The sequence below is a fragment of the Pithys albifrons genome, chromosome 4 (assembly GCF_047495875.1).
Source record: "Pithys albifrons albifrons isolate INPA30051 chromosome 4, PitAlb_v1, whole genome shotgun sequence".
Classification (NCBI taxonomy): domain Eukaryota; kingdom Metazoa; phylum Chordata; class Aves; order Passeriformes; family Thamnophilidae; genus Pithys; species Pithys albifrons.
In genome coordinates this window covers 83,168,694-83,195,976 of record NC_092461.1, presented here as the reverse complement: position 1 = coordinate 83,195,976, position 27,283 = coordinate 83,168,694, and the positions used below count along the sequence as shown (strand labels likewise).

General features: G+C 40.3%; 1 protein-coding gene across 1 annotated transcript; it reads left to right on the top strand.

The window, feature by feature from the left end:
* The first annotated feature begins 1,409 nt into the window (after positions 1-1,409).
* On the top strand, positions 1,410-26,217 carry AFG3L2 (AFG3 like matrix AAA peptidase subunit 2). Its single transcript, XM_071554852.1, has 17 exons — positions 1,410-1,571; positions 6,529-6,628; positions 7,106-7,174; positions 7,861-7,976; positions 9,211-9,363; positions 11,574-11,648; positions 13,037-13,158; positions 14,314-14,587; positions 15,151-15,288; positions 17,794-17,947; positions 18,534-18,641; positions 18,800-18,925; positions 19,950-20,060; positions 20,658-20,773; positions 21,731-21,931; positions 23,524-23,718; positions 25,240-26,217. The coding sequence occupies exons 1-17, from the start codon at positions 1,449-1,451 to the stop codon at positions 25,480-25,482; spliced, it is 2,424 nt and encodes an 807-aa protein (XP_071410953.1). The 5' UTR covers positions 1,410-1,448; the 3' UTR covers positions 25,483-26,217.
* The last annotated feature ends 1,066 nt before the right edge of the window (positions 26,218-27,283 follow it).

The window sequence follows — 27,283 nt, the reverse complement described above, 5'->3', positions numbered from 1 at the left end:
AAATTGCTTTATTGGAAATAGACATCTGAGACTGTCCTGTGGGAAACCTGGGGTCGAACTGGCAAGGAAATGAGGTCTGGCTGGGTGTGAGTGGGATGTGTGGGGAGCCCAGTGGGGCAGCCATGGGCTCACTGGAGCTGCCCACTGGGAATGGGCTTCGGTCCCAGCAGTGACAGTGTGGCTGCCAGAGAGTCTCGTGGATGGTTAGATTGGGATGTTTCCTTAACAGTGATGACGTCAAGCACATGAGTTCACTTAGAGGACTTTGCACGGAGTAATTCTACAGCAAACAGGTCAATATGATATGCCCTACATAGCAGAGGAAAACAGGAGACAAGTTTTTTCATTTCCCATCACCAGGCTTTGTAGGATGTTACCACAGGGTAAACTGGCACGGAGTTTACCCTGCCCTTCTCAGTGGCACTGACTAGGCTGGGCTGGGCTGGACCCTGACACGTCACCCGTGCCCTTGACTCTGCAGAGGGATCTGGACAAGCTGGATAGATGGGCCGAGGCCAATGGCATGAAGTTCAACAAGGCCAAGTGCTGCATCCTGCCCTTTGGCCACAATAACCCCATACAGTGCCACAGGCTGGGCACAGAGTGGCCCAGTGGAAAAGGACCTGGGGGTGCCGGTCAACAGCAGCTGGTCAATCGCAGTGGCCAGGTGGCCAGGAAGACCAATTTGATTATGGCTTGTATCAGGAATAGTGTGATGAACAGTGTGGCCATCAGGATTGGGTCAGTGACTGTCCCCCTGTGCTCTGTATTGGTGAGGCTGTTCAGTTCTGGGCCCCTCAGTTCAGGAAGGACACTGGGATGCTGAAGTGGGTCTAGAGAAAGGCAACAAAGCTGATGAAGGGACTGGAGCACAAGTTCTGTGAGGTACAGCTGAGGGAGCTGAGGGTGTTTAGCCTGGAGAGGAGGCTCGGTGTGACCTCATCACTCTCTGCAACTCCCTGAAAGAGGTTGTGGCCAGACAGGGATTGGTCTCTTCTCCCAGGCAACCAGCGACAGGACGAGAGGACAGTCTTAGGCTGTGTAAGGGCAGGTTTAGGTTGGACATAGGACAAAATCCTTCACAGAAAGGGTGATAGACACTGGAATGAGCTGCCCAAGGGAGGGGTGGAGTCACTGTCTTTGGAGGTGTTTAAGGAAAGACTGGGCGTGGCACTTAGTGCCATGGTCCAGTTGACGTGTTGATGCTCGGTCACAGGTTGGCCTGGCTGACCTCAGAGCAGTTTCCCAGCCTGATTAACCCTGACCGGCCGTGCCAGGCCGTGCCAGGCCGGGCCCGGGGTGGGGTGTGATGGGTGGGCGTGGCCTCAGCGCGCCCCGCTAGCTCCTCCTCTTGTGGGCGGGGCCTCCCGCGGGGGCGGGCCCGGGGCGCCCTTGGGACGCGGCGGAAGTGCCGGTGCGGCGCGGTGACGTCAGGCGGCGAGGCGGCCATGGCGCACCGGTACCTGCTGCTGGCGCGGGGCGGGCGCCGCCGGGGTTTGCCCGCAGTGCCCCCGCACCGCCCGCTCTGCACGACGGGGCTGCTGCCCGGGCCGAGGCCCTGCCTGGCGCAGGTGAGCGGCGAGCGCGGGGGCGAGCGAGGGCCGCAGGTGCCGTGGGGGCGGCCCCGGGGCGGGCAGAGGCACCCGCTGCCCGAGGCTGGGGCTCCGCGCTGCGCCCCGCGGCCTCCCCTGGCTCATCCTCACCCCGTTCGGGCTGCGGGGACCGAGGGCCTGGGCAGGGTGGGCGTGAGCGCGGCGTCCCCCGGGCCGGCAGCGGCACCGAGGCCGTGCGGGAAAACCTGCGGGCACTGCGGGTCCCCGGGGCATCTTGCCGAAGGGAGACAGGGCGGCGTCCCGGAGCTGCTGCATCCCGGCGGTATTCGTAGCATCGTGGAATGTTAGGAGTTGGAAGGGACCTTAAAGATCATCCCGTTCCAACCGCCCCTGCCATGGGCAGGGAACACCTTCTGCTCGGCCAGAGCCCCATCCAGCCTGGCCTGGAACACTTCAGTGCTTGGGGCATCCACAGCTGCTCTGGGTAACCTGTTCCAGTGCCTCATCACCCTCACAGTAAAGAATTTCTTCCTAATATCTAACCTAAACTTCACCTCTTTCAGTTTGTACCCGTTATTCCTTGTCCTGTCACTACAGTTCCTGATGAAGAGCCCCTCTCTGGCTTTCCCGTGAGTCCCCTTCAGATACTGGAAGGTGCTGTGAGGTCTCCATGCAACCTTCTCTTCTCCAGGCTGAACAGCCCCAACTTTCTCAGCCTGTCATGCCTGGAAATGGTTCCCAGTTCCCCAGCGCTGTGTCCCACCTAACTCAAAAGTTTTTCCACTCTTTTCTCAGGGGGACAATTCGGATTGGGTGGGTTTGTGACTGTGTGAGAGACTGAAATGTCACAGGTTAATGACTGAGCAGTTTGTTTGGGTTGTCACTGTGGTGGAAAAGAGAAGGCTAGTGGCTGGTTGTTTGCATCCCGGGATTGCAGGTCCTGTGGATCTGAACCTACTGTTCTGGGATTAACTGATAAATTGTGATGGTTCGGGGTTTGTTCTTGCTAAAAGGGCCTTTAGTGTCAGCTGTTACAAGAGGTGTATTGCAATGACAGGCCTGCTGCTGCTTGGGCAACGGGAGGTGCTTCATTCCTGTGTCTCCATGACATCTTGGGAGGGTTGCTTTGTGTTCTGGTTAACATGGGGTGGGGAACAATCAGACCTTTGTAGGTATGAAGGTTATCCCTGGATGGTGGTAATTGTGAGATGACTATACAGAATTATGTTACAACTTGGTCCTCAGTATGAATATGCATTTCAGTTTTAATGTTGAATTTGTGTTTTTGCTTGATCAGAGATGAACATTGCTACAACAATAAACTGTCAGCAGTGCTGCATGTCTCTCAGGAAGCTAATCCTTGTTTCTTTCAGTAAAATCTAATGAGTTCTTTTTTGGAATGGAACTTAGGAAGGGGACTTTGTATTCGTTCTGGCTTTGTGTGTAGGCAACAAAACAATGAACTTCTTTTTCATACAGGCCATTACTTTTTAAAGTTGATCTTTTAAAAAAAAGTGATTAACTTGGAATCATAAAATCTTAGAAAGGCTTTGGTTGGAGGGGACCTTAAAGGTCATCGAGTCTCAACCCCTTTGCCATGGGCGGGGGTGGCACTCAGTAGACCAGGTTGCTCAAAGCCCCATCCAACCTGACCTTGAACAGTTCCAGGCATGGGTCATTCACAACTCCTCTGGGCAACCTGTTCCAGTGTTTCAGCACCCTCTGAGTAAAGAATTTCTTCCTAGCTCTAATCTAAATCTCTACTCTTAGCTTAAAACAATCCCCCTTGTCCTGTCACTATCTGCCCTTGTAAAAAGTAATGTTAATTAAGTTAAATTTCTTTACCAGCTTTTTGTTGTGTCTGTCCCCAGCCCCCTGCCAGTATGCTCTCATGTAATAGTTTGGTGGCTATTAGATGCTTAAGACTTTAGCTTAATTTTACTTTGATTTTGAAATTGTTTATGGATCAAACTGTAAACTTGTCATTTTCTAGAATTAACAGATTCTTTGTCTTGTGCTTGCATATCTAAGCAAGTGGATTTTCTGGTCTTGCCTTGTGTAGCCTCAGTTTTTAAAAAATGGATTACGCTTACAAAGGTTTGTAGACTTGTAGTTCTTCTGGTGATTTTGGGTTTATGTTAAACTCTGGTATAGTAACATTTTATGGGTTATTTTAACTGTAAAACTGACTTTTGTGTACTTTGCTTATTTAGAATTTATATTAAAAAAATAGTCTTGATTTTTAGGAGTGTGTCACAAGCTTTGGCTGAAAGGGAAAAATAGACAGGTTGGGTTTTTTTGCTTTATGTACTGTGACAGTTTTTGCCTCTGACTGAGAGAAGCTGGGCAGAGTTTCCCAGGAGAGAGACAGTCTGAAACGGCATCCAGTCAAATGTGTTTTGTTTGCTTTCCCTTTGCTGTTTAGGCCGTGGTGTTCTTGTATCCCCTGAGCTTGCTGTGGCAGTCCCATTGCCAGACAACCCGGGGACAGGCTCTGTAACAGGATAAATATGGTCAGTTTTTGTGGTGATGATTTAGAGAGTTCTTGAATATCCCTTGTGGCGGAGACTCCACAACCTCTCTGGGCTTTGTTCCAGTGCTCGGTCACTTGCACAGTAAAGAAGTTCTTACTTATGTTCAGGTGGAACTTCATGTGCATCAGTTTCTGTCAGTTGCTTCTTGTTCTGTTCCTTGACCCCACCGGGAAGAGCCCGGCTCCATCCTCTTGGCACCCTCCCCTCGGATACTCACAGGCATTAATGAGGACATCTCTTCTCGGGCCGGTGACTTACTGAATATGCCATGAAGTCAGGTGTCTCCTTTTCTCACTAAACAACTTTAAAGCACTCAGCTCTCTGCATATTAACTTGACAGGTGACTGTGCACTTATTCATGGAATTCAGAATCTGTAGAGACAATCCAGCAAAAAGCCAGTCCCATTATTCAGGTCTTCTCCAAAGCTCCATCTGCTTACCTTTCTCTCTCCTTCACCAAAGCTGTAACTTAATGCTTAGTAAACTCATGCTGGGCTAGCTGAGCCAGGCAGTTGGGTTTGGCTTACTTACATTTTTCTTTTAAACATGAGCAGTGTCTTTGTTTTAGTTGCAGTAAAGATTTCTGAATATTCCTGTCTCTTTACAAAGAAAAGGTACTCTGAGTTTGCAGAATTAACTCCCTAGTTTTTGGGTGTTGTAGAAAACCACTGACATAGAAGAAAAGCCAGTAGTACTGGATGTTTCTTTGAATTTCATCAGTTGCTGCAACATTCACCGCCTGTCTGTATTCGAACTACAGATGGTCTGTGACAGGTTTGTTTTATTTTATTGCCCACATGGATGCACAGCATTGTCCTAAAGCCTCCTCTGTGAGGGCAGGTGCAGCTGTCTGTGTTGGAGGTCATAGTGTATGGACCTTGTAGCTGTTCTCTATAGGAGCTGCTCTCCAGACTATCTGCACTGCACATGCTTTTTATGATCAGTAGAGTATCCTGTTGGATTTTCAGTATCAGATTTTACTCAGACATGCAGTGGCACAAAATTAATGGCTTGATCAAGCAGCCCAAGATTTCTTGGCTCAGTCTACAGCAAAAGCAAGCAGTAAGAACATTTTGGTATTCCTCTTGGTTCCAGCAGGTGGAACTACATACATGGCTGCTCGAAATAAGTCTAATGTATTTCATCATTAATAAGGGGTGAAGGGGGAAGCTCTCAGACAGAAGACTTCAGGAGGGTTAGTATTCAGTTAATGGTATGTCTGTATTCCCAGGGTAGGTTTATCATGCAATCTAATATTCTACAAGTTTCTCTAATATGCAAATATAAGTTTTGTTTACAACCGTTGTGCCTTGACTTTAACACTGAGCTTTCTTTCACAGATGCCATCTCAAAGGTGTCGGTCCTAGATGGTGTTTGCTGTCTTGCAAGGGTACATTGGGTCATGTTTTCTTAGGACCTGTTGGTTTTCAGCTGGTGTTTTTTGGTTTTGGCATTTGAGTTTTTCTCTGACTCTTAAGGTAAAGAGCTTCTAATCAAAAAGAACAGGAGGAGACTGAGTGCCTTTATGGGGTGGAAGGGAGTGGAGGCAGAAAGAAAGTCTGTGAGGAAATCCTGGTATGCATAGTATTTTCTTAGAAGTGCTGGGAAAGCTTATGAAGGGAAAAAGTTGGTATTTTATCTAAAATATATCGTTCTTGAAGAAATGAGGTATGATTTCTCTGTAATAAAATTGCAGTTTACTCTGTTTTTAAGTACTCAGTTACGATACCAAAAGTTTCTTAAGAATTAGTAAGTTTATTTCAATTTCTCTCATCACACTTAAATGATGAATAACAATAATTAACCTTAGAACAAGGTGCAATAGGCTTGAGTTTGTTCTGTTTTTCTAACTGGATTTTTACCTGCATAGGACTTTAGGTCTTTTTGAACTGTGTTGTTTTTTTAGCTGGATGTAAGCATTGTCTATCACATCCATTTCTTTTGGATTCAAGCAAGGCTTTCATATTCAGAAGTTAAAAGATCTTAACTATTTGAAAAGAGCTGCATTTCTTTAACAAAACACGATTCAGTACTGTGTGGATTGTGCTTGTACCACCAGTTAGTGTTGCACTTAAGTGTCATTCAGCTGATATTATGAAATATTTCCCGTAGAATCAATGTGTATTTAATGTTCATAGCTTGTAGTGTTTCCTGCTTGATTTTGCTCTTTTAATAAAGAAAGTTTTGTTTGTATCTAAGATGAAACTCTGTTCTTAACAATGAGAATAAAAATATTATTGCTGTAGAAATTACTCATTTGATTAACTTTTCTTTTTCCACTGTTGTCTTGTGCTCTGGCCCACAACACTTACAGTGAAGTCTGTTGTAAAGTTCCACTTGTGAAGTACTCTCTGACTGGCTGCAGTTAATGACTACTAGAAAGCTTGAAGATTTTTTTGTGACACCTTCTTGCTGCTTTATGTTTCTTTTTTGTCTTTCAGCTCTGTGAAAAAGTTACCCCTGGAGTTACTGCTGACAGAAGTACTGTCTTGGCAAGTGTAATCGCTGCTTGCAGAAGGCTTTTCTCTCAACCTCCCAAAGGTGATTATACTTTGATCAGTAAAAGGAAGCAGACTGCATTCCTTGCTGAGGGCTGCACTTGTGTGCTATTCGGGTTTCGTGTCTGTGGGGAAGTAAGTTCTTCTACTAAACCAGCCATTAATCTTGAGATGGAACATCGATTTATGGGATTTTTGGGAGCTATTTAACTGGTTTGCTTAACTTCATGCTATGCAATGCAGTTTTCTGTTGAACTAAACTGGTCTGTCTCTGGTTAAAAGGGTAACTTTACTTTAGGTTATTAAATACATTTGATATTTTCATGCCAACGGTAGTAGATTTGTTTATGGAGACCTGGCAGAGTTTTTTCAACAATAAGACAGGAACAAAGCTATTTTTGCAATCTATATGTTGCAAGCTGCTTTGGTGGTGTACACATTCAAGTTGTGACTACTGAAGTGTGATAAGAGAATTGTGAGTTAAAAAACAATTACGAGCTCCTTACCTCTCTCTTAACAGGATTTGAAAAATATTTTCCCAATGGGAAGAAAGCTAATGGAACTAAAGGTGCACCTGCAGAAACAAAAGGTACAGAAAGCTTTCTTGACTTCAGTTCTTTGTGGAGTGTGTATTCATTAAATTAGACTTGGGCATAACAATTGCAGATTTGGATTTTGGGTTTTTTCTTTATTTTTCAGGTAAGAAGTTTCTGTAGCAGATTAGTTTAAAAGTGCAAATTTGTATGTTTTTATTATACACCATATGAAAGCAAAATAAATATTTCTCTTCTGTAATAGTATTTATTTTCTCTTATGCTTCAGTTAGAATACTGAGCTTATATTCTTGTTTTACTGTTTTCTATTAGTTGTCATTAACTGTGCATTCAGAAATTGTGTCTGTGTGTAGCTCTCAGCTTTTCCTGAGCCAGCTAAAATACTCATTTTGTTGTATAGAATAGCCAGACTTGTCTCTTTGGATGAGAATCCAGAACAGCTCTTCAGTTCTTGGTGCCCAAGTGTTAATAGACCTCTCTCCTGGTCATAACTGTATGAGATAGATGTCTGTCTGCCCCTTGATGGACTATATATTTGCTTTTCTATGAAAAATGCTGTTTCTCACGTGATCTAATTGTGGCTTGGCAGGCTAGTACATTTTTCAGAACAACAATTTTAAAACTAATAAAAAATAGTGTGAGACTGATAGAAGATGTAAAGATTTTATGGTTTTATGCTTGTGTTTTTGATTGTTTTTTTGTTTTGTTTTTTTTTTGTTAGAAGCAAAGCAAGCTAGTGCCCGACAGCCTAGTGGGACTAGTAGTGGAGGAGGTGGCAGTGGTGGAAAAAAAGGTGGCAAGAAAGAAGAAACTAACTGGTGGACCAGATTACAGAAGGTATTGACTTTAAAATGTCTTTCTTTATGTCACTGTCTCCATGAAATAACATTTCATGTTCTTTGCTTTTTGAGGCCATGATCTGATTGCCTAGATCTTCCTTAAGCCTCCTGTACCTCGTACTTCATGACACCTGGCTCTAGGTGGCTCCCCAGTCAGCACCTTTCATAAATAACAGTTTTGTGTGTAACTCCAGAGGCATTTACCTCTGGTTCAGGAATGGTAATGGAATTTTGAGCTGTGTGAATGTGGTTGCTAGGAGTCAGTATTCTTATAGTGGAACTTTAGAGCTTTAACTTCAGAGCTGTATTTTGTTTCAGAATGTCAGTTTGTAAAACTTTCTGACCACACAATGCTAGTTAAATGTAGTTTACTCTTACCTGTTCAGACCTTAATGGAATATATATGTGTCCTGGGTTGAGCTGGCAAAACACCAACTGCCCAATACAGTGTCAGAGCCTCCCTCTCCCTGCTGAGAAAAGGGAGGAAAAAAACCTGGAAACTCAGAACATGTTTATATATTTATACAGAAAGGAGAAAATTAAAACTATAATACAACACACACCTACTCTACTCTATTTATATCTCAGTTTGCGTCATCTGGTATGAAATATTTCTTTGGTTGCTTAAGTCAGGTGATGCTTGTCCCCTCCAATCTACATCAGATTCTCTGGCCTGCTAAAACTGAGGCCTAGCTAAAACTAAAACCCAAACTACCACAATATGTGAGTTGCTTTTTGAAATTTATTGCCATTAGCTGTAGCACAAAGATGATAGAATCTGGCAGTACAGGGATATAAAAAATATTTTTCTGGTTTTACGTGGTGCACATAATATTCTTCCCCCTTCTGGGATTTTTTCCTGCGAGATTTTCCCCCTTATTTTCTGTCAGTATTGCATGTAGTCCTGAAGGGCAAGGGTAATTGTGTTAGAATGGAGGCAGAAAGGTCCTGTGATGAATGGCAAATTTTTTTTTCTAAAAACAGTAATTCACAGATCAAAACTGTTCAATTGCTATTTGTAAAACACTTATGGATTTTCTACTAGTGCTGTAATTCCTCAGTTGTATCTGAAGTTACTGCAGTGTCCTCATCCATCAAAGCAGACCTTCGACAGTCGCTGTGGCAGCCAAGAGGGCAGGGGATAGAAGCCAGAAAGATACACTAGAACCTGTTTGTTACGTGGTTACTGTATTACAGACTCTAATCCCATTTTATTCCTCTCCATTTCCTAGGGTGACATTCCTTGGGACGTCAGGGAGTTTCGGATGTATGTAGTGGGAAGTTCTTTTTTTTGGACAATGGTTGTATACTACTTCTTCTTCAGGGTCCCTGGGAGAGAAATCACCTGGAAAGACTTTGTCAATAACTACCTTTCTAAAGGAGTGGTAAGTACTGAGGGGAATCAATTCAAAAAATAATCTGCTGAAGATGCTCATTTCTGCCTTCCCACTTATGCTTGTGTTCTTGTGCCTGTGGAGTGAGAACTGGTTCAAGAGTACCTTTTGAGGGAAAAAGGGATTAGCTTTTATTTGAATCACTTCCTTGATCTAATGTTCTAGATGGATGTGTGGAGATTTATGTCATTTCAAGAGAGGAGAGGGAATAGCAGCTCAGGACAAAATTTCTTTGTCGGGCAGCTCATGAGGATGGTGGTTTGAAGGGCAGTGTAGCCATACTCAGGGTGTTGTTTTATAGTTTTGTTTTATCTGTAAGCTGACCTAGTGGCTTAAGCACACACGCCAGCTGCCTTTGGAAGAAGCTTGCTCCTGACCTCAAGCACTTCCATGAGCACATCCCTCTGAAGGAAGAGGTTTTCTGCTTGTTTCCTGCCTGAAATGAGTTCCTTGGTGAATCTGAGAAGCAGTGGTGTGAACAGAAAGGTGGGAGTAGGTAATGGAAGACTCCCTTCAAGTACAATAAATTGGCATCCCTTCAAGGACCACAAATTAGTCTAACTATGTTGTAAAATAGCATCCTCTCTTTGTTTTTTCCTCCTGTGTTTTTTCTTACCTGAAGCCACTACTGGAGCAATCAATTTTATCATTGGTGTCCTATCTCTCTGTAGAACTTGGCAACTTTCCACTCTTGGAGTAATAGGTTGGTGATGCCCTGAAGCTCAACAGATCATGTCTTACAGTCTTTTTCCACTTCAGGAGCCACTAGTTCTTTGCTTTATTTTCTCCCTGCTTGTAGCTTTGCCTACAGGTTGCAAAGTACTGGCTTGCTTCCTCCTTCATGTAGGTTTTACGACCTGGGATTTTCTGTTAACTCCATGCTTCCTACCCCTCCATTACTTTGGTAAGCTGCTAAACAGGGTAGTTCTTACCTTTCTTCATCTTGCTGAGCTATGCAGAACTGCTCTATGTGCTTCTCCTCTTCTGCCTAGACTGTGTCTTACAGTCAGTCTTGTTCTTAAATGATGATTGTGTGTACATCTTGTGGAAAAAACCCCTTGTTGATTATATTTGTTGTGAAGCAGTAAGACACTTAGCTTGGTAAAAAGATCAGTTTTCAGCTGTTAAAGTGAAAAAGCCCGAAGCCTTGTTGCAGAAAAGCATTGTGAAAGTAGGCTGTTGCACAAAACCAAGTTTCTTGTGTTTTTGCAAGATGTAGTCTGGATATTCACATCTAAGTATGTAGCTGTCAAACGCTGTTGGTTGCCATAGTGGTGGAGAGAAGACCACACTACTGAGTGTTATGTGTTTTTTCAAAGCAAAGATGTTCAGGTCGTATTACATGAAATCAGGTTAGTTCTATATAGAGGGACTTCTTAGCTCATGTTTTGCTTCAGTTCTACCAGAAGTGGCCACACCTAGTGAGTTCAGGGAACAACCTTACTAACCTGTGTGAAATTCAGGCCAGACATCTAGAACCACTGCTAGTTTTAAGTGCTTTAAAGATGCTGAAGCCAGTTATTTTACGGAAAGAGGAAGAAAAAGTGGTAAAATCTTTAGTTATCTTTTGGAGAGACCCTGTCAAATTCAAAAAACAAACCATTTGAGGAGATTTCTAAAGAAGAGCTTAATAGTATATACCTGCAAACCAACAGCTCAGTTTTTATGTTTCATTTATATGGTGTCCGTTACTTCAACTAAATACTTCTTTATCTAACTAATGTTATTGTGTTTAGTTTGATAGTACAGGAGGTCTTTTCTGTTGGAGAAAACAATTGTAAGAGCAAATTTAAGCTTTCCCTCATTCTATTCAGCTTGGTCTGTTTTGGAAGCTGCTGTAATAAGAGTTGGGAATCATACGGGTTTTTTCTTTTGTTGTTTCACCACTGAAATAGTAAAGTATTGTTCAACTATTCCACTGTAACTATGATTTTTGTTGAGGCATGCATTGTTTTTTTCCTTGAAAAAAGGGTATGATGTCAGTCTTTCAATCTAAATTGTAACATGCCAGTATTCCTTTCATCCTGATTACATACATGATTCCTAATGGCAAACTGTAGATCGTGCAACCATCCTGATGTAAAAGATTGATTTTATTCTCCTCACTGGAAAACAATTTGGTTGTGGTATCTGTAGCTCTCAGTGTGATGAAGTGCAGTGACTGTGTGCCCTTCCCACATTTTTGTTCTTTCCTCCTACAGGTGGACAGACTTGAAGTGGTGAACAAGCGCTTTGTTAGAGTCATCTTTGTCCCTGGAAAGTCTCCTCATGAATGGGTAAACACTTTTAGTACGTATACATGAGACAGCAGAAACAGCAAAGCAATCTTTTTAGGTAGAGTTTGATGCAGAAAACTTGGTCTGGAGCATTAATAATAATCTAAAATATGTTTTCTCCCTTACTGTTACATTATCCTACATAGTGTGTTTTTCACTATACTGTACCTGTTTTTTTGCCATAGATACCTTAAAACTATGGCAACTAGTTCCTTTCCAGCATCATTCTCTTAATACAGACATGTAAACAGGAAGAGTGAGAAATTGCTGAAGGTTCTTTACTTTTAGGTGCTGTTTTCCATCTGCTCAAGAAAACACCAGACTTAATGGTACATACTTTAGGATCTTATCTGTTCTAGACTGTTTTTAACCAGTTATTTGAGAAAACAAAGAGAAATGTTTAGTTTTGTCTTCAAAGTACTTATTTCAGGGAGTTGCTTTTCTAGTAGCACTTTATCTAGTTAGGGTTAAACTAATGCAGGCAAAAATTCTCCGAAGAATAATACCCAATGGCAGGGACCTATTAAAAATAAATAAGCAAATAAAAGAACTGATAGACAATAGAAAATTTAGAAGTTGTCTTAGACCAATTTTGTTAGGTTATCTAGGTGGTGTTGTTCCTTAGCTGACTTTCTGAAATAAGGTCTGCAAGTCTCTCCAGGATAAAGTGAAATCTGCAGCAGTTACTTAATCAGTGGGTTTCAGTGTGGCTTATTAATATACTTACTCTTTAGCCCACATACAACCAGTTGCCTTGGTTTCTCAATCAGTTAATACCCAGAACTACTCTAGTTTTTTGTTTTTTAATATTAGGGTAAGTAGGGGCAAATCAGGCAGATCATGGTGCAAAAGGGGAGGTTGCTTGAAAAACCAAACAACACTGTTTGAAAGTAATGTCTGGATGGTTTTTTTCCTGGTGCATGGTAAAATTCATGCTGTTTTTTGTGAAGATTTAAAGCTAATAGAGGCTGTGAAAGTAGAGAATTGCCTTTCTTAATCAGAAGGGATAAGACCTTGATGTGAAGCAGTAAGTTGTATGACTGCTGTGTTTCCAGGTTCAGTGCTCTGTGTTATTCTGACTGTGTAGCTCCCTTGTAAAGATCTCTGTATTACTCCTGTTTGTTCTACAGAGAATTGCAGAATTTCTCCTGTTTAAATGCACCAAAACTATCAGGTGTTATGATTTCTGTACTGATATGCAGTGTATTCAGTTTGGTAGCCTTTAGATTTATTATGTGCCTCTTACATCAGTTACACACTTGATAAGGCGACTTAACCTTGGTCTGAATCTGGTCTGATGATTTCTTGTGTATGTGTTCAGAGTTGGGTTGTAGTGAAGCTGGAATAAGGTAGGGCACTTTGTGGTGATCTCCGCTTTTTTCTCGCAGTACGTCTGGTTTAATATTGGGAGTGTGGACACTTTTGAACGGAATCTGGAAACTGTGCAGCAAGACCTGGGAATAGAAGTGGAGAACAGATTGCCTGTAGTCTACTCAACAGAGAGTGATGGGTAAGCAGTTGCTTTAATGAAGTCTGATAAAAAGATGGTTGTGTTTACAGTACAGAAGTGGATTTGCAATACCCATGCATTGGGATTCACTAGGTGGCGGTATTATCAGAATAGCGATCAGCTTGGGTTTGCCTTTGAGTGGGAACTGTAAGAGAGGCTGTTCAGTACTTTGTCTATGAAGAAATCCATATCCTCTTACGCTAAATATAGCCTCTTATTGCATAAATGTTTTACTATTACTCCTTTCTTCACTTAAACCCTTCCTCCCAGTGACTTAGAGTAGAGCAACAGTCAGCCAGGCACAGCAGTAGAGCTCCAGAGATGGTGCTCATGTAGATTTTTACCTCCTTATGGCAGAAATGTTCATTACCAGTAAAGCTTGAAAATTTAGTGATCACTTAGGCTGTGCTGCTTTTCTCCATTTTTTGTTTTTGCTGAGTGTTGATAGAACCTCTTGTGACCTCTTTGTTGAAGCTTTTCCTTTCCACAGAAAAGTCTGTACAGTGCTCAGATACTGTGACAATGAGGACTGTGTTAGGATTTCTGGCTTGTACAGAGTTGTGCTAGAAAGCCAGAGGACAGACAGTGAAGGGTAGTGGGCAATGAATAATAAGAAAAAAAACCAGAAAACCCCACAATAAAGCAGAACCCCCAAAAAACTCTGTAGCTTTGAAAAGAATGATGGAGGCATAGAAAGAAGAAGAAAATGTAAAAAAATTGAGAAGGACATAAGGGAAGAAAAACAAGTATGTATTTTAGAGAAAAATTTCTACTTGAAGTTGTAGCATACACTGATCATATGCAACCTAATACAACTGATTTTGAGAATGTAAGCATTTGCATGACTAGTCCTGTGAATTTACCTTGGAAAAAAATAGATATTTCTGTTTATTAGGTATTGTAATTTTTCTCTAAAATTCATCAATGTCACTTGATGTGCTTGGTTTAAAAACAAGTAACAATTAGTATAGCAATTTCTTCTCAAATTTGTTTTGGTTTCCAAGTGTGAACAACCTTACAGAAATATAAATATTAGAAGTTAATGGAGGGCTAGTTCTGAATTCGTTGTGTATGGTGGAACCAACATCTCCTACACATTACGTGCAGTAATAGATTTTTGTGACATGTGTTTTACTTGGTTTTTTATTTCCACAGGTCATTTCTCCTGAGTTTGCTGCCTACAATCCTGATTATTGGTTCTTTACTGTACACTTTAAGAAGAGGTCCTGCAGGCTTAGGTCGGGGAGGGCGTGGAATGGGTGGACTTTTCAGTGTTGGTGAAACCACAGCTAAAGTTCTTAAGGATGAAATAGACGTTAAATTCAAAGATGTGGCTGGCTGTGAGGAGGCCAAGTTGGAGATAATGGAGTTTGTTAACTTTCTGAAAAATCCTAAACAATATGAGGATCTGGGAGCAAAAATTCCAAAGGTAAGGGATTGTTGACTTAGCAGATAAAGCCTTTATTCTTTTGGTAGTCCTCAGTATTCTAAATTGTACTAGGATTGTTTACATGTGCAGTACTTTCCAGCTTCTTGTCGCAATCAGGAAAATAATAAATAGTCATTAGGTGCCAGCAGTGTAACTGTGGTACCAGAAGACTTGTCTTGTGGAATACTTTATCTGTTCACGTGGATCAGAAATGATATGTCACATGCATGTATAGCATCATTCTTGCATATATTGTTGCAGAATTGCCTTTTGGCTGTGCTGGCATGGGCGCCCATCTGATGACATACCTTTTTTTTTTTCTTGTTTAATGTGTCAGTCAAAGAAAACACTGTTCCTGTAAATCTAAACCTGGCAATGTTGCATCTCTTTTTTTTTTCCTTTTGCTTATTTAAATGAGGTATTAATCTTCAGTCTGTTTCCTTGCACTATTTTGACTGTGGTGGAAGAAAAGCCAGTGTAACATGTAGATCTTTAAGTAAGATATTTCACAGGCTTGTGGTTATGTTTTCTTCATGAGGAAAATATACCCATTTCTCTTGCAGGGGGCAATTCTGACAGGTCCTCCAGGTACTGGGAAAACACTTCTGGCTAAAGCTACAGCTGGAGAAGCTAATGTACCATTTATCACAGTCAACGGCTCAGAGTTCTTGGAGATGTTTGTTGGTGTGGGTCCAGCTCGAGTAAGTCTTTGACCTTGCTCTTTTCTTTCAGTATTGGTTGTTGAAAGGATGTTCTCAAGTTTGGGAGACAAACTGAATTCAGGTGAAGTTCTTTCTTCTGTGCAAATTACTTAGAAGTGATGCCAGATGCTTGTCTAAACACAAGAATCATAGAATTACCTTTCATAAAAGGAACTAATGCAGTTCAGTATCTGGTTGCAGAACATGAAGGATTGACCTCTTGTCAGTAGCTTAAGAATATAGAACTCTGCAAGCTCTGCACTGAAGTAAATTTTCTGACTGGATCAGAAATATGTAGCTCATTTAACTACTGCCATGGGATTGCCTTCTCCTGCTCTAAATCATTCCTGTTTCTTTGAAGAACTTTATTCTCTTTGTAGTTTCAAACTCTTAGAAGTTGTCTAGAAAACACAACTTTTGGTTGAAATAGGAGTCCAGGGTTCATGGAACTAATGACTGATTCCTGGAGATCAGATTATTTAAGTAACCAAGTATATCTGTCTAATACTTTTTGTGCACTTTTGCCTTAACTCTCTTAAAGTCGCTCATTTAGAACATGTTAAATGGTATAAACAAGTTACTGATACTATTTTACCATAATAAAAATTTGAGAAAATATTAGGTATCCTAAAATAATTATGATGCTCAGACTACATTGCTATTAGTTGTCAATAGACACCTGAAATGCCCCAGAGCAAAGTGACTTACTTTTTGTACTTGTCTGTGCAAATGATTATCAGCTTTTACTACCTAATGAAATCATTTGACACAACTTTGGCTGTAAACTACGGTTTCAACACAGTTGATAATTTCTGATGCCTACAGAAAATGACATGAGAGAATATTCTAGTTTTGGTTCCTATTAATTTAGCAAATAAGACAACTGTTACTGATGCTAAATCAATAATTTGTAAATTGGGATGTGCTAGAATTAAAACTGCTTTTACACCCTTGGTTCCTGTGATGGTTTTTTAGTGTATGTGCATTATGGAAACCTCTAGTTCTGTTCCATCTGAAAAACAGTTGTATATTTCTGGATTTCTACCTCTTTCCAATGAAACATAGTTCGCTTTGAGCATCAGACACTTTCTCCTGGTTTATCATGTTTATATTTTTTGATATATGTATATATAAATATGCAGCAGTCCCGTGGTGTAATGGAGAGCACTCTGAACTCCAAATTCCAAGGTCCTGAGTTCCAGTCTCAGTGGGACCATCCCCTGGCAGTTCATTGCCTCCCTGCCATCCCATCCCGTCACATCTCGGATGCTCAGCAGGGTCAGCCCCGGTCAGTACCGGGGGCTGTGACAGTCCCGAGGACTTCCCTGTCACTGTCCAAGCTCGCTCGGCCGTGGCAGATGGACCTGAGGACTTAAACGGTGGGGCCAGTTCTGCACACGCTGTGCCTCACCTAAAAAATCCACTGTGCAGGCTGGAAGGGCACGTGGGGAGAGCCCTTCCCAAATCTGCGCTTGTGAAGTCTGGCCATACATCATGTTCTTTCATTGTACTTTTTTCAAAAATCAGAGTCACTTGATGTAGCATACTGTCCAAACGTTGTTTGTCATCAGAGAAGCCTTCTCCAATTGCATCACTAATAAATAAAGTGGTAAAGCTCTAAACTGTGTATAATTCTCAATCAGGTCAAAGTTCTTCCATAATTTTTTATTTCCTGTTTGCTCCAGTTTGATTCCTGAGTTACAGGTCTGTTAACTCACTGAAGTGGTTTTAATGAAGTCCTTCTGCTATGTTTGCAAGCAGAGCAACATTGCAATGTTGCATCTAAAAGTCAGTCACGTTGTGCTGAAACTGCTGCAGTAGAATTGGATAGGTAATAGCTGAAAGAAGATATTTACTCATGTCCTGCACGTTTTTTCCAGATTTCTAGAAAGAAATTTGATTTCCAAATAAACTTTTGGAGGTGAATTAAGGGTTTTTTTAGCCCGTGTAAGACAGACACAGGAGGGCTAAAAGTCAACATCTATAAAAGCATGTTGTCAGACTACAGTGGTAATGCTTGTAAGTAAGCCTTAAGTTTGAGCTACATGTAGGAGCTACATCACCCAGTTCTAACTACAGAAAACATACTTTCCCAGTATAAACAATGACTGTGCAGTTGCATTCTGATTCTGTTTGTAAAAACTGTGTGTTAAAAAAGAGCTTAAAAAGAAATCTTGCTTTAAATCTCTGCAATTTGGAACCTTTTATCGCTGAAGATGTATTTCAGTTATGCAGGAAAAGTCTTAAGACTTCTAAAGTTTGATGTTCTCAGTTTATGGATTGCGAAAGTGTTTGTCAGCCCCTGAGCCCTCGTATTAGTGATTCTTTTTGAGCAGCAGCTACAGTGTAACTTATCATTGCCTTGGGAGCTGGCTGGAGGCCTTGGCATTCTTATTAACAGCTGTGCTGGACTGTAAGGATACTGTTACTGATGTGCCTCTTCCCCTCCCACCAACCCCCAGCAGTTACAAACCAATCTGATTCGCTCTCTGTTCTTCTGTTAAGGTTCGAGACTTATTTGCTCTGGCTCGTAAAAATGCCCCATGCATTCTGTTCATTGATGAAATAGATGCAGTAGGAAGGAAGAGAGGAAGGGGCAACTTTGGAGGACAAAGTGAACAAGAGAATACACTCAATCAGCTCTTAGTAGAAATGGATGGTAAGTATTTAATGTCTAATATTACACTGTAATAACAAGGTTATGGGAAAGAACTAATATGCTTGTTCCGACCTGTTAACCAAGATTTGGATTCTAGTCTAAATCTAAATTGTCTTTGTTTCCTTACCTCCCTGAAATGAAAGAATGGTGAGTCATTTTGCTACAGCCTGGTGTTTTACTAAAATTCATTCAGAAAAAAACCCTCATTCTGCATCTCCCAACTCTTTGTCATAGTTGAATAGGCCAAAAAATGCTCCGCATGAGACCAGTCTGTCTGTAAAAAAGTACAGCTAGCTATGCTGGATCTGCAATTTCCTGAGCAGTTAATCTATTGTTGTATTTTGAAGATAAAGCAGGATTTGATATAGTACCTCACACAGCAGAGCCCAAGGCCATTTTCTTGCTTGTTATGAAAAGCTGGACAATGCTGTAATAAATAGAAATATTTTTAGCTTTAAGACCATTTGTTTAAACTGTCAGTTCTTACATGACCCTGTAAAGCGGGCAGTTTTTTATTACTGGATAGGGTTATTTTCATGGAAATTATATTTACACAGATTTTCTCTTTATTACATTTTTTCAACAGGATTTAATACAACCACAAATGTAGTAATTTTGGCAGGTACTAATAGGCCAGATATTTTAGACCCTGCCCTAATGAGACCAGGACGCTTTGACAGGCAGATTTACATTGGTAAGTTTTATCTGCATTGCTGTATCCTTATGGGTTTGTGAAATACCACTGAAGTCACTGCAGCTATTTATATATATAACTTCCTTGCACACATTCAATTTGAATATATATACATATGTATATGTGGAAAGTAAAATCATATGACTTTTATCTTAAAGGACCCCCAGATATAAAAGGAAGAGCATCCATTTTCAAAGTTCATCTTAGACCTCTGAAGTTAGACAGTATCTTAGATAAAGATAACCTAGCAAGAAAGCTGGCATCACTAACACCTGGGTTTTCTGGTAAGTAACTGCTAATGCCACTGTTATTCTCCATTTACCATTTAGGCTGTAGATATTTTATTTCCCTACCACTTCTGGTTTTCTTGTACCTGAGCTTCTGCATGGCATTTTATTTCGTTGTATTTACTGGTACAGTGTGAAATTTTCTTTGGCAGTTTGAGCAAGTAGGAGATTTCTGAGAGTCTTTAAGTTTTGTGTGTTTCAGTCAGGGTGACATGAAATGGCAGTTCCTTCTCTCTTCAGTAAAAGCAATCAAGAGGTTTCTCGTTGTCACTCATGTGTGTCTTCTTCCTTTGTCCTTTCATTTGTTTGTTGCATTCTTGAGACCTACTAGAGAAGACCTGTTTTTGTGGGGAATTTCTCTTTTTGAATGTAAAAACTGCTCCTTGGAAAATGTACTGTAAGCTTGTGTTGAATTAGGAATGGATGTGAGAACTCTGATTACTTGCTTATAATGTAGTTAATTTAAAATTTTTGTTGACCAGAAGTTGAATTTTTTATTGTTATCCTGGTCTGTATAAAAGTGGTTTTCTGAGATCTGATTGTCAGTGTTTCTGGCAGCTACAGTGATGGTGTTTAAACCCAGTTACTTCTATAGCATCGCTGCAAATAGTGTTAACAAGTAGATGGCTTGAAACCAGTAATGTGAAGGGGTATCCTCTAGAGAGATGCCAATAGCTGAGCTATACTGAATTCAATGTAGGAAATATATGCAGCTAAATATATACTGCTTTAAGTATAATCTTTTGCAGACAGAAAGGGAAGGTAGGATATGTCAAATGAATACTTCACTGGTAATACTCTGTTTTCTGGCTGTCTACTAATGAGAAAAGTCCTAAAGCCTCTAACCATAATATGTGTATTTAAATATCTCTTAAATAATTAAGCTGTTCAGAGCACATTACTTTTCATTTTCAAGCTCTGTGAGAATTTATGGCAAACTAGTTATAGGTAAGGTTGTCTTTATGCTAAACTCAGAAAATTGTTGGAAATTTTCATTAGTTCAAGCCTTCTCTGCTTTTAGGTGCTGATATTGCTAATGTTTGTAACGAAGCTGCTTTAATTGCTGCAAGGCATCTCTCAGATGCTATAAACCAAAAGCATTTTGAGCAAGCAATTGAAAGAGTTATTGGAGGTAAGTGAATCTCATCAATTGTTTCTCAAAAATTATAATATGACACTAAACTTCCTTTTTTAGATATATATGTATAAAATATATATATATAAAGCCACGTTTTGAATCTTTCCACTGGTCTTCAAGGTTGCTTTTTTTACCTCCTGAACACATCTGAGATTTAGAAAAAAGTATCCTGTCTGTATTTCTGACTTCTGTAGTAGAGGAAGGGGTACAAAGAGAAATTTCATCAGGGCACTTTCCTAATTTCTTCAAAATGACAAGAGGAGAAGCTGTTTGTATTTAGGGATGCTTTTGCTGCTAGCCTGAAATAGTCTGGAAAACGACTAGATTTTTAAAGTGCAAATGTTTTATTTAAATGCTTGAATACTCTTAAGAACTTACTTTGAAACTCAAAAGTCTAATCAAGGGCAAGGTTACAGTGAAACGGAGAGGATGTAAATTTGTAGAACTTGCAAGTTTGCGTGGATTTTTAAAGTTTTTCAGTAGATTGTATACATGTCCCCTAAGTGTTGCTCACCATCTTTCTAAATGAGGTAAAGAATTTCAGAGGAGAAAGGTGTGTCTGAAACTATTAACCAAATTTATTTTATAAAGGTTTGGAAAAGAAAACTCAAGTACTCCAACCAGAGGAGAAAAAGACAGTAGCATATCATGAGGCAGGGCATGCAGTTGCAGGATGGTTTTTGGAACATGCTGACCCACTCTTAAAGGTAAGGAAAGTAATTCAAACTAGTACTTCAACAGCAGCATGAACGACATCTTTTTTGTGTGTTTTCTTTTCCCTCTAATGTTGAGAGGATGTTAAAATATATACTCTTGACAAAGGTGTTGTAAGTGTGTCACTTTTAGGGTACTTTTTTTGATTAATTTCTTGTAACTTTCTTAACTGTTTTCTGACTTAGCTGTTACCTAGTTTGCAGCATAAATGTCCTTGGAAGGTGAGACTCCTGATCCTCCTGTGGGGAGGACCTGCCTGCCTTGATAGCTGCATTTTCTCTGAGGCTTTCAGGATAAGTCAGTGGTTTAAGTTAGTCTTACCAGGTTACACAGGCATACTTCAGGAACATAGCTATAAAAATTAGCATTTAAAGGCTGAGTTTTAGTTTTAATTTGCTCTTTTTTAGATGCACAGCCTGACAAGTTGAACATAAATTAAAAATCATCCCAATCTTCCAGATTTGCTTTAACATTCACAGTTTTGTGTAGATGGGGTTTTAATCTCATCTCAAGCTTAAAATGAATCTCATACAATTTGCTACTGGAAGGAATAGTAGTATTAAATGTGGAAACTCCTTCAACTGTTCGGAATGCTAGAGATGAAGAAATGCTGTTGTATTCTGTCTGTTACCTAACAGGTAACTCTCAAGGAATTGTGGATTTTAATTAAAATACTTTCAAAATACAGTACTGCTTTGAGAAAAGATATGACAGTGGTCTTACCTTTCTTTTTCAGATATTCTAGTAGTTGTTATCCCAGTTTAGAGCTAGCCAGGGCTTTTAAGGATAAAACACAATGGGGGCAAAACTGTAAATGGAAATAATGTCTGAAATAAACCTCAAGGGTGAGTATGGTGTAGATTGTGGTATAAAAAATGAAGTCAAACTGAAGAATGCTTTATGTTTTCTTACACTGTTTAGTTCTCACACTCTGCTAATTTTGATTGTAGGTATCTATTATCCCACGAGGTAAAGGACTGGGTTATGCTCAGTATTTACCCAAAGAACAGTATCTTTATACCAAAGAGCAGCTACTGGACAGAATGTGCATGACTCTGGGGGGGCGTGTATCTGAGCAAATCTTCTTTGGAAGAATAACGACTGGCGCCCAGGATGACTTGAAGAAGGTAACCCAGAGCGCATATGCTCAGGTATGGTCTTGAGATATTTTTCTACTGTACTGTTTTCTTTACTGCCTGTCAGTATTATTTTGATATGATGCAATTTGATCAAGTATGCACCTCCAAAGCCTAGTTTCAGAAAATACTGTATGGATAAACATTATTCTGTTGTTTAGAGTCGCTAATGACTCAGGTATTTTATTTCAGGCTGAGAAGGGCAGTCCATGCATTGGGCTTTGATTACTGTCCTACATTTGCCCACAGGTACACACAGGTCACAGTTCGATTGAGTTGGATTCAAATACATGAGGAAATTGTATATTTTAAAATTAAATGTAGTGCTCAGGTTTGATCATCTCATCCTACATTTACAATTGCCCAGTTTGAAGACTTGAAATCCAGAAAACCTTGTATTAAAGCACTGTTTGCTGTCAGTTAAGGCTACGGAAATTAAGACGTCAGTTTGTGTTTGTATAATTAACTAATATAGATGAGTAATTTGAAATCTTATCAATGCAGTGACTCACCTAAGTGTAGCTGTGTGCTACACACAGGTGCATTATTACATTTCCTGCATCAGCACAAGAGATGTCATAAGACTCTCACAAGGTGAGCAAGTGATGTTTTGGAGTATGCTTCTCTTCCCCTGCACACTTATCTCCTGCCTCCAAGTCCTGCCTACTTCCTGGTCTCTGGTGTGCTGCCTCTTGTCCCAGGTCTGAAAGTAAATGTGCAATGATCTCTTAATTTTATGGGATCTTCAGTGACTCTTGTTCAGTTCTAAATTAAAAAAAAATTAAGTGTAGATTTTTGTCCATGTTAATGAAAATACTGAACTTTTCCTAAAGAAGCAGGTTAAGATGCTTTGTTTTAATTGCTGAGATCTCTTTGAATTCTGAATATTCTTTGTTATACGTATATTGATCTTGCTAAACTGAGAAGTGCTGCTTTAGTAACCATCAAATTGATAGTAACTGTGGAGTGAATAAATAAATAGCAGTTTGAGCTTGCCTCTGCTGGAGCATAATGCAGTGGTTTAAATCTATATTTGGCAACTGGACGAGTTAATATTCAGTAATGAGTCAAGCAAGATAAGAATCCTTTTCACCCTGGCAGAGAAGTGTGCTGCAATGAAATATAGCATATGAATTTTGTACATGATAGGACAAAATTTTCAAAACCCTCTACTTTAGTATTTAAGTCAACTGATCTTCATAAGTGAGTGGAATATGCTAAACTTCAGAAGTATTTTCAGTTGGAAAAACACTTAGACTTCTGGTAAAAGAGTTTTACTGATTAATGAAGGCTGAAGTGTTTCTTGTGTAGTATCTTAGTATTCAACCAGCAAAGTGCTATGTATATGACTAGTAACCACCTTGAAATGGTGGTATTTATGTCCTGCAATTTATTCAATAAAAAGAAATAAGTGGAAGTCGAGTTAGGTACATTAACTTAGGTAGACTCGAGTTTTCAGGGGCTGGTTGGTTTTAGAAGAAAAGATTGGGTCATAGCAGAATGACTTTGTCCTTTCAGTTTGATTCACCGTATTTTACATCAACACCCCCTAAAATCTTCCTGTCTCTCTTTAGTTTGATTTTCTTTTTTTTCTTTTTTTCCTTCAGATTGTTCAGTTTGGAATGAATGAAAAAGTGGGGCAGATTTCCTTTGATCTCCCTCGTCAAGGAGACATGGTGTTAGAGAAACCTTACAGCGAGGCAACTGCCAGATTGATAGATGAGGAGGTGCGGTCACTAATTAACATTGCTTATGAAAGAACATTAACTCTTCTTACTGAGAAGAAAGCAGAAGTGGAGAAGGTGAGCATTACCATCTTTTTAGCCACTAATTTCCAACTGGTAAGCCAAAATCTGAAGTGAATTAGACTTAAATTAGTGACTATGAAAGTATATGAGGAAGTTTGCTCAAACACCATTTGATGTAATCTTGAAAGTGTGTCACAAAACTTAAGTAAATAAAACTTTTTGTGTTGGAACACCTCAGAGCTTCTCACGAACATGATTTAACATCGCTCCTCCCTTACATAGTCAGTATTCATATAGAAAGCTGGAGGGAAGAGTCCATCTGCTAAAGAAGGGTTTAGTAGATGTGCTAGACAAATATGAAACTTAAAAAAACCAAGACAAAATACCTGATTCCCACGTAATTAGGCTAAAAGAAGCTCTATAACAAGGGAAGTTCGTATAACTTCTTTTCTCTGGATTCCTTTTGAACGTTAATAAATATTACCTTACTGTGTTCTTTCTTTCCTGTCCCTTGGCTGCTTGTGATCTGCCTCACTGCAGCTGAGATTAATCTTGTGCATATTCTGTCCCTCCATCCCAGAAAGCCCGATACAGTAAAAGGGTAATTTTCCAGGCTTGGCATCCAATAGACTTACTGACAAGAGGACAAGTTTGTATGGATTCCATAAATGGTGGTGTAGTAGGTCACTATCCCAAAAAAGATGACTGAACATGGTTTGTGCAGAACAAATCACTCGCTGACCCAAGAAGGTTGCAAAGTACCCTGACAGAGTATTGTACCCATTGGTATTTCATGGTGCTCCTTGGCTTGTACATAGCAGCAGCCTGCTTGAACCATCCTGGCTGAACGGAAGGGAAGGCTTGTTTTCATCTATAGCTTCATGTCTTGCGTCAGGAGCCTTCTGGCAGCAGCAAGAGGCTGCTGTTCTGAAATAACAGTAACAGCAACAGTAGCCCATAGGGAGGGCACTTTGACAAATCTGGAAAGTAAGATTTTTTTTGTTAAAAATGGTATTTTCACTACCTAAATGCTCATGGGGGGGGAATCTCATATTTGGTGAACTCTGAACAACCTGTTTTTTCTACCAGAATTAATCAGTGACAAATTTGGTCCCAAACTGCCTTAAACTCTTCCAAATTGGATAGCTTAGGTATTTGAGATCACTTGGTCTGTGCATCCTGGAGAAGAGGAGACTGAGGGGAGACCTCACTGCAGTTACAACTTCCTTGTGAGGGGAAGAGGAGGGACAGACACTGATCTTTTCTCTGTGGTGACCAGTGACAGAATCCAAGGGATTTGGCTGAAGTTGTGTCAGGGGAAATTTAGGTTGGATATTAGAAAAAGACTCTTCACCCAGAGGGGTTTTGGGCACCGGAACAGCTCCCCAGGGAAGTGGTCACAGCACCAAGCCTGACAGAGTTCAAGAAGCATTTGGATGTTGCTATCAGGCACATGGTGTGACTTTGGGGGATGGTCCTGTGCAGGGCCAGGAGCTGGGCTCAGTGACCCTTGTGGGTCCTTCCAACTCAGCATAATCTGTGATTCTGTGTGTGACATAAGTTTTTGTGTCCCAGGTTGCCCTGCGCCTGCTGGAGAAGGAAGTGCTCGATAAAAGTGATATGCTAGACTTGCTTGGTCCAAGACCCTTTGCAGAAAAGTCTACTTATGAAGAATTTGTTGAAGGTACCGGAAGTTTGGATGAGGATACTTCACTACCAGAAGGCCTTAAAGACTGGAACAAAGAGCGTGAAAAAGAAAAAGAGGAGACAACAGACGAACAGGTCGCTAGGCAGATCAGAGGAGGAATGCCATTTTAACTGTGAGGTGTGTGCTGATGTTGACTTGCACTCTGGAAGAGAAACAAACTCACCTAGTTTGTACTTCAAAACAGAACGATATTTATTCAAACTGTATTATGAATGAATGGAAGAGTGATCTCATGTGATAAGGATGTTCTGCCTCTGATGTACGGATGCAAGATCATCAGTTCACTGGTAAAAGGTGGTCATCTCTCATTTGCCATTTGAAGAAGCATAGATTGGATTTGAGCTGCAGTGGAATGCCAGAACTGAGCCTTTCCAGCTTTGAAACAGTTCAGATTCATACACAACCTTTATGGCACTGGTCTCTCTTTTTTTTTATGTCTGTAAGCTTACAAAAATCAAAGGATTTTTTGATTATTTATCTAAACTATACCTATATGTGACTTGTTTCCAAAAAAAAAAATCATTCATAATGCATTGTTAGATGTGAAAATCTGGTCTTACAAAGTACTGGCTTTGCAAAACTACCTGATCCTTTCCCCTTCATCTCTTTGATTTTAGAAAGAGTTTTTCTGCAGAGAACTGCCATTTAAGTTGACAGTGAAACTGGACAGTTGCTTAAATATCGTATTCGTGGTTCAGTGTCTTAAATTAAACTCACTTTGGCTCCTGCAGTTTTACTAGTCAGTTTTTTACAGAGTTCTGTAAAATATTGAACATATGAATGTGTTGTGTAAATACAGTTTGAGTCAATAAAAACAGTACTTTTCTGAACAAAGCTTGTCTTTATTTGATAGTTTCTTGATACAGAATTTAGACCAGTACAAAACTTTCTCTATGATATCACGGTAACAAGGTTGTGCTCAAAAAGCACAAAAGCAGCAGCCAAAACCAAAGATTGTCTAAATTTGATACTGCTTAGCTTAACCTAAAGCTATGGGGTTTTTATCTCTGCTTAGTTGAATGCAGTTGTCTGAATAATCTGCTTCTGGTTGTCTGCTGCAAGCTAAGGATTCATTAGTTGGAGAATTCAGCTGTTCAAAAATTAACAGCCTGTCTCTCACTCCCAGTAGAAGATAGGGAAGCATGGTTGGTGTTTAAGGGGGGAAGGAAAATAAACCAAGGTTCTTTGCTGGATCAGAACTTCTTTGAGGCTTGCAAGTCAGAGGGCGGGGTAAGGTGATTGATTCCATCTGTATATTGCAACATAAGAGAAAGCAGTAGGAGGACAAAGGAAAAAGTTGTCTAAGAGGTCAGAGCCTTTGCTCAAGTTATTTGAAGTAAATTGTTTATGGAAATTATTCTTTTGGATTTTCTTCTTCATGATAAAGCTTTTTCCATCTCTGATGTTGCCTGGCTTTACAGTGAAGAAGGGCAAGGGAAACAGCAAATACAGCGATCTAGGGCGTATTTACTGGGCCTTTTCAGTGTTAAACACAGGAAAGCTGGAAAAACTGAACTTTATTTCCTTAATTATTGAAGTTTAGAATGATTGATTGCAATAGTAAAGTCCTTTTATAGAACTTGAGTTTTGCAAACACGCTAAAGCAGTGACTGATCTCTGTGCTTTAGTGTTGTATCTTACATGTATTCTGTATTAATGCCTTGTTTGTTCTCCCCTCCAGTTTAACTGAACACTTCTTGTTTGGTATAGGCAATTTGTAGCCTGTGCTGAGGACTAGCTGTGCTTACACCGTAAAGGTCACAATTCTGCATTTCTTCATTCCATGCTAAATAAAACAAAAACCAACAGAAAACACAACAACCAACCACTCAACTCCCCAAACCCTTAACCTGACTCTTCACAATGGCACTACCCAACCTCTGCAGCAAGTGTTTTCTCTTACTCCCTGTT

Bases quoted from the DNA above. Each gene is read 5' to 3' on its own strand.
- AFG3L2 (XM_071554852.1), top strand. From the start codon at position 1,449: ATGGCGCACCGGTACCTGCTGCTGGCGCGGGGCGGGCGCCGCCGGGGT. The intron at 17,948-18,533 runs GTAAGTATTTAA...TTTTTTCAACAG, and splicing joins GCTCTTAGTAGAAATGGATG to GATTTAATACAACCACAAAT. The intron at 20,774-21,730 runs GTAAGGAAAGTA...TTTTGATTGTAG, and splicing joins ATGCTGACCCACTCTTAAAG to GTATCTATTATCCCACGAGG.